Source organism: Heterodontus francisci, chromosome 12 (genome assembly GCF_036365525.1).
Source record: "Heterodontus francisci isolate sHetFra1 chromosome 12, sHetFra1.hap1, whole genome shotgun sequence".
In the NCBI taxonomy this organism is placed as follows: domain Eukaryota; kingdom Metazoa; phylum Chordata; class Chondrichthyes; order Heterodontiformes; family Heterodontidae; genus Heterodontus; species Heterodontus francisci.
The window spans coordinates 73981501-73995049 of record NC_090382.1 but is presented as its reverse complement, the minus strand read 5'-3'; the positions used below and the strand labels follow the sequence as shown (position 1 = coordinate 73995049).

At 41.4% G+C, this 13549-nt stretch overlaps 1 protein-coding gene across 2 annotated transcripts in view; it reads right to left on the bottom strand.

Moving 5' to 3' along the window:
- The window catches only part of LOC137375926 (polypeptide N-acetylgalactosaminyltransferase 10-like), a 137526-nt gene extending 124313 nt beyond the window's left edge, over window positions 1-13213 (bottom strand). For both annotated transcript variants that reach the window (XR_010976097.1, XM_068043634.1), the window contains exon 1: window positions 12992-13213. Coding sequence is in view for 1 of the 2 variants with exons in the window: in XM_068043634.1 (XP_067899735.1) it covers window positions 12992-13123 (132 nt within the window). In the remaining variant the exon portion in view is untranslated. The remainder of the gene's footprint in view (window positions 1-12991) is intronic.
- Between the last annotated feature and the right edge of the window lie 336 nt (window positions 13214-13549).

Genomic DNA, 13549 nt, shown 5'->3' with positions numbered 1-13549 from the left:
CCTCATCAATCATCTTCGTCACTTCCTCAAAAAACTCAATCAAATTAGTAAGACACTATCTCCCCTTCACAAATCCATGCTGTCTCTCGCTAATAAGTTTGTTTGTTTGTTTCCAAATGGGAGTAAATCCTGTCCCGAAGAATCCTCTCTAATAGTTTCCCTACCACTGACGTAAGGCTCACCGGCCTATAATTTTCTGGATTATCCTTACCACCCTTCTTAAACAGAAGAACAACATTGGCTATTCTACAGTCCTCTGGGAGCCAATGAGGATGTAAAGATTTCTGTCAAGGCCCCAGCAATTTCTTCCCTTGCCTCCCTCTGTATTCTAGGGTAGATCCCATCAGGCCCTGGGGACTTATCTACCTTAATGCTTTGCAAGACACCCAACACCTCCTCCTTCCTTACAGAAAGCTAGAAATGTTTCCTGTTTCTCATCCCCAAAATGAATCCTTCTTCTGATCAGAGCAAAAATAAATTTATCTGGGCAAGATTCTCCTCCCCCATCCAAGGTGTTGAACAATTGAGTGAAATCAAATTAAGAAACAAGCACTGATTATTTCCACCTACCCTGCCTAAACACAATACACAAATTATTTACTGTTTGGTACTATCATTTAAAAAAAAACTGTGCATTTTGGAGAATTACAGCTGCCTGACATGCTGCTGGACTCATTTTAAATCACTCCCATGGAGTTCAGTTTCAGGCTTACAGACAGGAGCCAATACTTTCCACTGTCCTGTGGTTAGCTCTACTTAGGCTGACAATGGGTCAATCAACTCCACGCAGACGGCTGGTAATGCAAATCAACAAGTAGCCTCCCATTGCTCAACAATCTATGCATGAGATCTAGCTCTACAAAAACGTAGTCTTAGTTAAAAATGTAGTATTATTTTTAAAATATTCAAATAGTCATTTGGTAGTACAGAACTTGACTATTGCTGAAAATAGAGACGCCGTTGAAGCTTTTCTTCTTGCACTCATCAGGACAATCGCAAGAATAACCAATGTAAGGGAAACAATAACTTCGACTGTATGAGAAGAGAGTGCTGATTGGTTGCCAAGTGAACTCTGATTGGTAGACGCTTTGCCATAGCGAACGCACCAGTTTACGGTGACTGACATTTAACTGACAAGCTTCGTTTTAAATTTAAACCAGGCAGCTTGACTCTGATTGGTCAAGGCATTGCCCTGAGGAATGAAACAGCGAAAGGCTGTCACTTTTTCTGTTCGGCTGAAAAAGGCGCAATGTTTGTACATATTCTGTCTACAAAGAACACAGTGTCCTGTGTATTAATATATGTAGCTTCCAATACGCGCAAATGTGCCACACTGCAAGCCCTACTGATAATCTTAAAATTGTTTGTCAGCGTAATTCTTATCACACTGTGGATTATTTAGCAAATGTTGTCCAATCACGGAATCACATCTAATGTTGGACACGGTGTTTTGAGTTTTGCAAGCACGAGCTGGTTAGGTGCGGCCTGTACCTTGCCCATTGTGAACAGCAGAAGGGACATGTTGTTTGATACGATCCGCCAGTCTTTGGGACGTACGGCCTATACACACTGGCATTGAAATTCATATTTCAATATGCGGCACAGTGGTTAGCACCGCAGCCTCACGGCTCCAGCAACCCGGGTTCAGTTCTGGTTACTGCCTATGCGGAGTTTGCAACCTCTCCCTGTGACCACGTGGGTTTCTGCCGGGTGCTCTGGTTTCCTCCCACAGCCAAAGACTTGCAGGTTGATCGGTAAATTGGCCATTGCAAATTGCCCTTAGTGAAGGTAGGTGGTAGGAGAATTGAGGGAAGGTGGGGATGTGGTAGGGAATATGGGATTAATGTAGGATTAGTATAAATGGGTGGTTGATGGTCAGCACAGACTCGGTGGGCCGAAGGGCCTGTTTCAGTGCTGTATCTCTCTATGACCATGACTCTAATAGATATCACATTACTCATGTGTGTGATAGGCAGAATGTTTTTTTTTAAGCTCGATGGCAGCATTCTGTTAGTGACGAACACCACACATGTTGCTACTGCATAGTAGTAGTATGAAACAGCTAGCTTTACCTGTTGCTCAAATTTTTGGGATACATTACCCTTCCAGGGTAATTTGAGGTAGGCTGGGCACTTTTCAGGCCCGAGAAAGATAGCCTTAGGCCCATTTGTAAGTCTGCGCGATATACAGCGAGAAATGATCTGATCAGGGTAGCTATTGTCATGCAGGATGTCTTTGATTCGCCCTATTTCAGCATCAGGCTTGCATGGTGAGCAAATGGCTCGGGACCTATTTATGAGGTTGCTGATAAGGCCAATCCTATAGCACGTGGAACTGTAAGAATCCCAACGCATGTATTGACCAGTGGAAGTAGGTTTGCGGTAGACTGTGGTAGAGAAATCATTAACAGATTTCTCAACTAGTACGTCAAGGAAAGGGAGCTCATTTGACTGTTCCATTTCAAAAGGTGAATTTGAGCGCAGGATGAAGCCCATTAAGACATGTAAGGAAATTATTACATGCAGCTGCGGATTCAAATATAGCAAACACATCATCTACATATCAGAAATATGCAAGAGGTAGGAGGTTAGGTGTCATTCCATCAAAGATGCATTTCTCATGGAACCCAAAAAAGATCTTTGCGAGAGCTGGGCCTAGTGGGGATCCCATGGCAACACCATCTATTTGGGCATACATGGTGTTGTTAAAACTGAACTTAACTGCTCGAGTTGCCGAGTTCATAAGTTCAATGAATACTGATTCATGCAATGGTGGTGGGTCTAGATCGCCATGATATAGTGCTGCAGCACAAATATCTAATGCTTTGTTAAGTAGTGCATTGCTAGCCCATTTACCAAAGTCAAATGAGCACATGGACACGGCATTGCTATCGATATGCAAATCCTATATGGTCTTCGCAGATTTTAAGGAATCCTTCACTGTGCATGTGGAGAACTTGCTCAAAACTGGTTGTAACAATTCGCCCAACCATTTAGTCAATTAGTGTTGTGCAGAACCAGTCATAGGTAACACAGGGCATAGAGGGACACCACTTGTGTGTGTCTTGGGCAGCCCATTCATACGTGGATGCAGCGAGCAGTCATGGATGAACCAGGTCATATATATCACCTGGCAGCTCATTGCTCTGTGAGGCCTTAAGACCAACCTGGACATACACATCAGTAATAAAAACAAGAAATGCTGGAAATACTAAGCAGGTCTGGCAGCATCTGGAGAGAGAAGCAGAGTTAACGTTTCAGGTCAGTGACCCTTCATCAGAACTGGCAAATATTAGAAATAAAAAAGGTTTTAAGCAAGTAAAGCGGGGGTGGGGAAAGAGATAACAACAGAGGTATTGATAGGAAAAGGTCAGAGAGAATAACTGACCAGAAGGTCATGGAGCAAAGGCAAACGGTATGTTAATGGTGCGTTGAAAGACAAAGCGTTAGTGCAGACAGGGTTTAATGGACCTGACAAAAAGGGGCAGAATCATCATCCTCAACAAGGGTGACTACATCAACAAAATGCACGCCATTCTTAATGATGGGTCCAAATTTGTATCCATTGGACCGACCATTCAACATGACCAGACAGCCTTGCTTGAAAGCAAGCTTAAAAAAAAACGATTGCTAGACTTGTGCAAGAGCAATGAGCTGCCAGGTGATGTACAGGACAGGGTTCATCCTCACGGCACACTGCGTCCGTGTATGTATGGGCTGCCCAAGATACACAAAAGTGATGTTCCACTATGCCCCATCTTATCAATGATTGGTTCTGCACAACATGAATTGGCTAAATGGTTGGGCGAACTGTGACATCCAGTTTTGAGCAAGTTCTCCGCATAAACAAACAGTGAATGATTCTTTCACATTTGTGAAGACCATACAGGACTTGCCTATTGATAGCAATGCCTTGACCATATGCTCATTTGACATTGCTAGGCTATTCACCAATGTACCACGTAAGGAAATCAGAGATATTTGCGCTACAGCACGATCTCATGGCGATCTAGACCCACCATTGCGTGAAATCAGTATTCACTGAACTTATGAACTCGGCAACTCGAGCTGTTAAGTTCAGTTTTAACAACACCATGTATGCCCAAATAGATGGTGTTGCCAATGCGATCCCTGCTAGGCCCAGATCTCGCAAACATCTTTTTTGGGTTCCACGTGTCTTTGATGGAATGACACCTAACCTCCTACCTCTTGCATAGTTCCGATATGTAGATGACACGTTTGCTATATTTGAATCCGCAGCTGCATGTAATAATTTCCTGACATGTCTCAATGGGCTCGATCCTGCGCTCAAATTCACCTTTGAAATGGAGCAGACAAATGAGCTCCCTTTCCTCGATGCAGTAGTTGAGAAATTCGTTAAGGGGTTCTCTACTACGGTCTACTGCAAACCTACTTCCACTGGTCAATACACGCGTTGGGATTCTTACAGTTCCACGCGCTATAAGATTGGCCTTATCGGCAACCTCATAAATAGGGCCCGAGCCATTTGCTCGCCATACAAGCCTAATGCTGAAATAGGGCGAATCAAAGACATCCTGCATGACCATGGCTACCCTAATCAGATCATTTCTCACTATATAGAATGTAAATGTATGAATGGACCTAAAGCCATCCTTCTCGACCCTGAAAAGTGCCCAGTCTACCTCAAATTACCCTGGAAGGGTAATGTATCCCAAAAATTTGAGCAACAGATAAAGCTAGCTGTTTCACGCTACTGCTATGCAGTAGCAACACGTGTGGTGTTCGCCACAAACAGAATGCTGCCGTCAAGTAAACAGATGTTCTGCCTATCACACAAAATGACTAATGTGATATATGAATTTCAGTGCCAGTGTGATTCTAGGTATATACTCCTTAAGTTCCAACCAGTTTTGAGCAAGTTCTCCACGTACACAGTGAAGGATTCCTTAAAATCTGCGAAGACCAGACAGGATCGTATCAAACATGTCCCTTCTGCTGTTTGCAATGGGCAAGGTACGGGTCATACCAAACCAGACCATGCTTGCAAAACTCCAAACACAGTGCCCAACATTAGGTGTGATTCCGCAATTGGACAACATTTGCTAAATAATCCACAGTGCACTAACAATTATGCTGACAACCAATTTAAGATTGTCAGTAGGGTTCGCAGTGTGGTGCATTTGCACTTACTGGAAGCTACATATATCAATACAGAGGGCCCTGTTCTTTGCAGACAGAAAGAATATGTACAAACATTGTGCCTGTTTCAGCTGAACAAAATAAGTGAGACATTCGCTCTTTCATTCCTCCGGGCAATGCCTTGACCAATCAGAATCAAGCCGCCTGGTTTAAATTTTAAACGAAGCTCGACAGTTAACTGCCAGTCCCCGTAAACTGGTGCATTTGCTATGGCAAAGCCTCAAATAGAGTTCACTTGCCAACCAATCAGCACTCTCTCCTCATGCAATCGAAGTTGTTGTTTCCCTTACATTGGTTATTCTTGCGATTGTCCTGATGAGTGCAAGAAGAAAAGCTTTGTCAACATGTCTCTATTTTAAGCAATTAAATATATTCAACTGAGTCAATTTTTTTCAAAAGTGGATCACTGCATATTCAAGATCCTTTCTTGGTAACATTCTATGTTAGGTTAGGATCTCATCCTGGAAGTTCTCTTGGGTACAGTGGTACCAGTCGTTCACATAAATATAAGTTGCTCAGACCATTTACGAGTATGTACTGCCCAATATCTTACTATATGATAGCAGTATTAAACTATGACCAACTTGCAATGCAAGTTGGACATTTATTCTTTGCATTTCTGCAATCAAAAAAGTTGAAAAAGCACAGAGAAAAAAATACTAGAGAAGGCAAGGTACAAATTGTTCAGCTGTTTTATTTCAGTGAGTGACTATAAGGGCTACAGTTATGATCAGATTCACTAAATTTAGTTAGTAAAAATTGTCTTTGTGTAATACAGCAAAATAAAGAATATGCCACACTTCCCCATTTGATCAGGTTGTCTTGCTCAAGTGAAGTAAAATAAACTTTCCATTACTCTGAAGTCTAACTTGGTCATAGTTGTTGCTGGCCTCAAATTCCTATAACTGTCTCTCTTTTCTCCTGTTTGCAGTTGGAAGGAAAGGTCTACCAGGCATCCTACTGCACATCGAGGCCAGAAACTCCCCAGTACAACGAGTCTAAGGTGTTCATTGATTGCTGAGTGAAGATAGGTGTCCCAATACTTTTCCTTCCCCACTTGTAATAATTAACAATTCAAATATATAGATAAGTTAAATTTTAAACACGTTTTAATAAAATGGTGCAATAAAATTCTGCAATCCTACTTTCATTTGCATTGCTGAGCCATGGTTCCCTACCATTCAAGAGTATGATTGTGAGTGTTCACTCTGCTCATCAGCTTTGCGCTGGTGCTATCTCCCGTTCACTTTGGCCTCAAATTTGGTTCATTCTCTCTGTTCCTGAAATCTGTCCTCATGTTCTTGCTTCCAACTGCAGGAGTTGAACAGGTCACTGGACGTTGGATTTTTCATTGAATTTGGAGGATCATTTGAGTACAAATAACTCTAATGAGTCAAACATCAGCTAGTTTTCTAGTTATTAAATATGATAGCAAATTTCCCGTGGCATTGCTTAGGAGCAGTCTTTGGCTTGAAGCATGATTGTATTGTTTAGCTGCTAATCTGACTTGTGCCAACCACTGCTTTATTTTACATCTGTAACAGTGTAATGTCTGGTTTGTGGCAGGAGTGCACTAGATGCAAGACTTATACAGAAGTCCATAGCTTTAGCTTTTTGGATTGAGTATAGCGAAACATTAGGTGAAAGGAGCTAAAAGGACCAACTTCTTAAAAACAAAGTGTGGAACCTTCATAAATGACAATCTACTAATTGTCTCATTGTGTTGGAGTCAATGCAAATTGAAACTGAAACTACACAAGTAAAATTCCATAAACGTATGCAAGTTGATAAGAAACTTTCAGAACTGATCTATGCAATGGTTGGTCATTAGTTCATCCTGACTATTCTAACATGGTCACTATATTTGCTGCAATGGTCAGGTTAAACTTATGAAATTTTGCTGTAGTAGGATGAAAACTACAACTGCTATGATGAATCTCTCTCAGCACAGTATTTCTCCATATGAGTCAGAAGCTCAGTCATTTTGTCCCTGGTTGCATAATGTGGCTTGTTATAATGCAATCTGGATATTGTAGTTCTATAGGAGTATGTTGGAAACTACAAGCATCATGCATTCGGAAGGATTATGGGATTGAGTAACCCTTACATGTTTTTTTTAAAAATGGAGTTAATGCACACAGGTTTATTTATTTAAAAAAAATGCTGCAAGCTTGAATGAACTATGGCCAGATAGGTTGATTTGTGGCATGTCTCAACTGATACGTGAGGATCCACTGTGACATCCCAGTTTTGTTAGCATTATAACCCCCATTCATTTTGAGAATAGCACAATTCATAAATGAGCGATGAGTGGAGCAGCAATTTGGCAACAGGCAACTACCCAAAATGTCAGCTGTAGCTTCATGTGCGACATTTGTGGTAGAACCTGCCTGTCAAGGATTGGCCCCCGCATCCATCAGCAAAGGCGCACTATATGAAGACACCCCATCTAAATGTATTGTTTGCTGCATGTCCATCATCTCTCGTAGATAGAAGGATACCATTCAAAGCAACCCCTTTCGTAATGAGTGAGTCTTAATTACTAATTACTAATAAACACCGATATTAGCTCTTAGAAGTCTGGAGTCTTATTACTACAGCTTTTAATTATTGTTGTAGATTTTTTTTTTTTAAATGTAAACACCTCTTATTGTGTCTTTAATCTTTCTCAAACTTTCCCTCTTTCTGTATCCAGATTTGACATTGAATTCAATATTCCAACGTACACTTCCAGGTTCAGACTCAGCATTCCTCTAACAATTCTTGAAGCCAATTGCTGAAGGAGATGCACAGTTGTTTGCCCTATTCACACAGGTCAGATGATTATCACTAGAGAAAAACTAATAGGCAAACTTATGGGACTAATCCTCTGGACCTGATGGCCTGCATCCTAGGGTTCTAAAAAGAGGCAGCTGCAGAGAGTGTGGCTGCATTGGTTGTAATCTTCCATAATTCCCTTGATTCTAGAAAGGTCCCAGTGGATTGAAAAACCGCAAATATAACACCCTGATTCAAGGAAGAAGGGAAACAGAAAGGAGGAAACTAAAGGCCAGTTAGCCTAACATCTGTCATTGGGAAAATGCTGAAATCCATTATTAAGAAATTAGTAGCAGGACATTTAGAAAATCAGAATACAATCAAGCAGAGTCAACATGGTCATGCAGCAATGTGTACCATCTACAAGATGCACTGCAGCCACGCACCAAGGCTCCTTGGACAGCACCTTCCAAATCCGCGATCTCGACCACCTAGTGCCACAAGGGCAACAGATGCATGGGAACACCACTACCTCCAAGTTCCCCTCCAAGCCACACAACATCCTGACTTGGAACTATATCGCTGTTGCTTCACTGTCACTGGGTCAAAATCCAGGAACTCGCTTCCTAGCCACACCGTGGTGTACCTACCCAACATGGACTGCAGCGGTTCAAGAAGGCGACTCACCACCACCTTCTCAAGGGCAATTAGGGATGGGCAATAAATGCTGGCCTAGCCAGTGATGCCCACATCCCAGCAACAAATATAAAAAAAATTGTGTTTTGACAAATTTATTACAGTTTTTTGAGGATGTACCAAGCAGGGTGGATGAAAGTGAACCAGTTGATATAATGTATTTGGATTTCTAAAAGGCATTCGATAAGGTAGTACATAAATGTTTACTGCACCAGACAGGAACCCATGGTGTTGGGGTAACATATTAGCATGGACAGAGGATTGGCTAATTAACAGGAAAGAGATTCGGGATAAATGGATTATTTTCAGGTGGGCAAACTGTAACTAGTGGAGTGCCACAGGGATCAGTGCTGGGCCTCAACTATTTATGATCTATATTAGTGACTTGGATGAAGGGGCCAAGTGTGCATTGTAGCCAAATTTGCTGACAATACAAAGATAGATGGGAAAACAAGTTGTGAGAAGGATAAAAAGAGTCTGCAAAGGGACATATTGAGTGGGTGAAAATTTGGCAGATGGAGTATAATGTGGGAAAATGTGAGGTTATCCACTTTGGTAGGAAGAATAGAAAATCACAGAATTAGAAAAGCAGATTATTATTTAAATAGAAAAACACTACAGAATGCTGTGGTACAGAGGCATCTGGGTATCCTCGTACATGAAATACAAAGAGTTAGCAGGCAGGTACAGCAAGTAATTAAGAAGGCAAATAGAATGTTGGTCTTTATTGCAGGGGCTTGGAGTATAAAACTCAGGAAGTCTTGCTACAACTGTCAAAGGCATTGGTGAGACCACACCTAGAGTATGGTGTACAGTTTTGGTCTCATTTTTTAAGGATGGATATACTTGCACTGGGGACAGTTCAGAGAAGGTTCACTAGGCTGACTCCTGGGATGAAGGACTTGTCTTGTAAGGTTGAGTAGGTTGGGCCAAGACTCACTGAAGTTTAGAAGAAGGAGAGGTGAGCTTATCAAAACATATATGATTCTGAGGGGACTTGACAGGGTAGATGCTGAGAGGATGTTTCCCCTCATGGGCAATCACGAACTAAGGGGCAAAGCTTCAGAATAAAGGGTCTCCCATTTAAGACGGGGGGGGGGGGGCGGCAGGGGGGTGGAATTTGTTCTCTCAGTTGTGAATTTTTGGAATTCTCTTCCCCAGAGAGCTGTGACGCCTGAGTCATTGAAGATATATTCAAGCCTGAGATAGATGGATTGTTGAACTATAGGGGAGTCAAGGGTTATGGGGAACAGGCAGGAAAGTGAAGTTGAGGCCAAAATCAGATTAGCCATGATCTTAATGAATAGTGAAATAGGCTCGAGGGGCCAAATGGCCTACTCCTGCTCCTATTTCTTTGTTCTTATGCACCCTTACCAGTAGAATGAATAAAATGGGCAACTGAAGGTGACACGCTTGTGAAATCACAAGTAGGTTCGGATGAAGAGCAACTTTATAAAAGGTATTTAGCTTATCCTTCCAACATTACTGTATGTAGCTGTTTCTTAAGAATCCCATGCCCTGACCTCAACTATGCTTCCTGTCAACCAATTATACCTGTTCTTCCCCCTTTATGTAAAGAAGTATTGATGTTTGTCCTAAGTTTACCCCATTTACATTTTTGAACCTGTACCCTTTGGTCCTGTATTTATCTTCTCCATCCTAAGTACTATACAGAGTTCTATAAATTATCACTGAGGCTGAAGAATCCCATCTTATCAAGTCATTCATAGCTCTTTCCTCTGACACCAGGAATCAACCTCTGCTCTATTTACACTGCCCACATTTTTTTGTCTTTAGGGGCAGCAGAGATCTGTACCTTGGAAGCTTGGGGTATACATATATAAAGTTCAAATACATGTTCCTGTTATTTCAAGTTTGTGGCACCCATGGAGCTGGGCATTCGGATTTAAGAATAATACACAAATGAGACAATAGGGTTACAAAAGGGTCTCCAAGCTCTAAACCTATAAAATTCAAACATGACAAGTCAACAAGCAAGAAATAAATGTGAAAATGGGCCTGAGTACCCAAGTACCAGATCACCAGGGCTCACAGGCCACAGTCTCATTACCCTGCTCTGGAGGAGGGGGACATCCAACGTTGGTCTATTGAAGAGAAATCGGACAGGAAAAGTAGACAAAGGAAAATTGCCAGAATTCCCTCATTCAAAGCTGGTAGGGAGTCTCTTAGAAGCCAACTGTACACATATACTGGTCTGGCAATCTAGCAAACACTCTTGGCATGGCTTCACATTTCTCTTAAAACTTCTGCCGCTAACTTAAAATAAGCGACAGCAACATGGAAAATTAAAAATATCAATAAAAAGGCATTGTGGAACATTAAAAAGATAGATGTTCATTTGCTAGAAAGACTCAATTGCATCACAACTTCTTCACACCCTATAAAGTTCAGCTGATGGCCATTAGCATGAACCATGAGCTGAAGAAACATCTATAGCACTGTGTATTGAAGGATTTTTGTAAAAAATACCACTTACCACATATCTACAACAGTAATAGACAGTAATCTTACCTGGATGGATTCAGCTGAGCTTTCCAGCCGTGGCTCCATTTGCACAGAAACTCTAATTCACTAATTCTTAAATTAATTATCTCCAAAGGTAATTCTTCACTAGACTGATTTGAAAATCTCTTTTCTTCAAAATAAATTGGAACAGTGGGCGAAATTCTCAAACAAACAGTCACACTGAAGCTACAGTTTTTCATTAAAGCTTCAGTACACCATAATGGCAGAAATGTAAATTGTTCATACCATGTTCACTTGAACTGTGAATTCAATCTCATCAGTACAATTAGATTACAGATTTTAGCTTTCAAATCTGGCTTGCATCTGGAGGGAGTATTTTGAGGTCTAGCAAAATACTGCCACTACTAGTGGTCATAGTTGGAGTAAATTGGCATTGTGAACTACGATATCACTGAAACATCATATCGGCACAATGCTGATGTGCACCGGCTCGTGTAATTTTTCGTAAATAAGCTTGGTGATACCATTACTTAGAAAGTAAAAGTTATTTTCAATAGTTTTGCGGTGATAAAATCTTACTGGAGAGCTTTCAAATAAAAAATGAAGTAGCTTTATGGCTTAGTTACACTTCAGAAGTGCTTAATTGGCTGTGAAGAAAGTTGGGATATCGCAATGTCAAAAAAGGTGCTATATCAATCCAACTTTGTTCCTCTTTAACAGTACAAGATTTCCAGATGAATATTTGAAGGTTTCATTCATCATTTGACTGCCTACCAGATGTGAAAAAACATTACCAAAGGAAAAAAAGATTTGCACTTATCAGGTAAAAGAAGGGCTTCACCTCAAAACAGAAAACTAGTCAGCATTGTGCTTGCACCATATGATGGCATTCTGTGAGGAACACAAGGTCATTAGGCTGAAGTTTGAAGGCAGTGAGTTTATGGGAACAAAGAGCAGACATCAAAGTTATTCCCAGGTATAGTCAACTCAGATTATGCTTCTACTGCAATTTCATGTCAGTACGAAGTAGTTTTATTCCAGAGAGATAGAAGGGGTAGTCACACACCACTTCAGTTTGACATGGCCATTAATTGTAACTCCAGTGAAGTGTCAAACTGGGTTTTAAAGTGTCTACAAGATTCTTAGCATCCCCACCTCCAAACTTTTAGATCTACCTTTATTTATTTAAATATTTAGACCATGCAGACACTGCCACTCACACCATCTTTAATACTCAAGTGCTGGGAAGCATACCAACATATGAATTGGGAGCAGAAGTAGGGCATTCGGCCCCTCGAGCCTGCTCCGCCATTCAATAAGATCATGGCTGATCTGGTTGTGTCCCGAATTCCACATTCCCATTTACCTCCGATAACCTTTGATTAACGAACCATGAATGGAGTAAAAGAATCAGCCAGGTAGTGTGATCAAGGCACAAACTAGTTGGACCCACACAGCAGCTACTAATCTGAACCCATTAGTTACAGTGTAAATACAGCATCAAATATCAAGGAAGTAAGAACAGAGTCAGCTGGACGTGCCCCTCCTCTGGATGCCACATAACGGAGCATCGCAGATGTAAACGTCCTTTTCCGACGACCCATATCCTGAACTGCCGATCTCAAAGCATTAACGAGTCAAAACATACCTCTGAAACCGCTTTTCCTATATAGTATAAACAACCAATTTAGTAGTCAAGACTATTGTTACACACTGCAACACGGGTTTAACACAGTGTGAATCCTAAAAATGAGTTACCAAGGCCTGCATTATATATCACAAAGGTAAATAAGTGCATGACTGCGAAGAATGACACTTACGCCAAAGCTCATACCAGGTATCAGAACTCAGCTGTGAATGTGTTTTCTTACCTGCACCCCTTCAGCTGGGCTCTCTAACTGCTTCTCCCTGTACAGAGACCAGAGCCCAACATTCGGCAGGAACACTACAGTTAGAAGGATTAAGCCGGCCGCCTGTAAAAGCCTCTTTTGTCTCCGCCTCATCTCTCACCGTCTAATTGAACAATAGACTTTGCATACAGTAATTTGTGCCCAACTTTCTTGCCTGCAGATCCTCGCAGCTACTGAAACAAGGACTTCCGTTCGACTGTTACCATTATTCTCATGGGGGGAGATTCAACAAACAAGGAACATTTATTTACCAATATATTCGTCCCCTTCCCTTTTAGTCTAAGATTTTTCATGCCAAGTATAACCATTTTACAAACAATTTAAAACAGTTTCGACCCAAAGTGGTGGGTTTATTATTTTTAAAGTGTATATTTTAGGATGGTCCCCTCACAAGGCATGAATCCCTCCTCCGAGTAGGTTCTGACTGTGGAACCCGAGTCTCACGGAGTTCGAGGCGGAGGCAACGTGTTCAACTTAGTGTTTCTCAAATGAAGCCCGGGGGGTTGGTTAGTCTCAGAC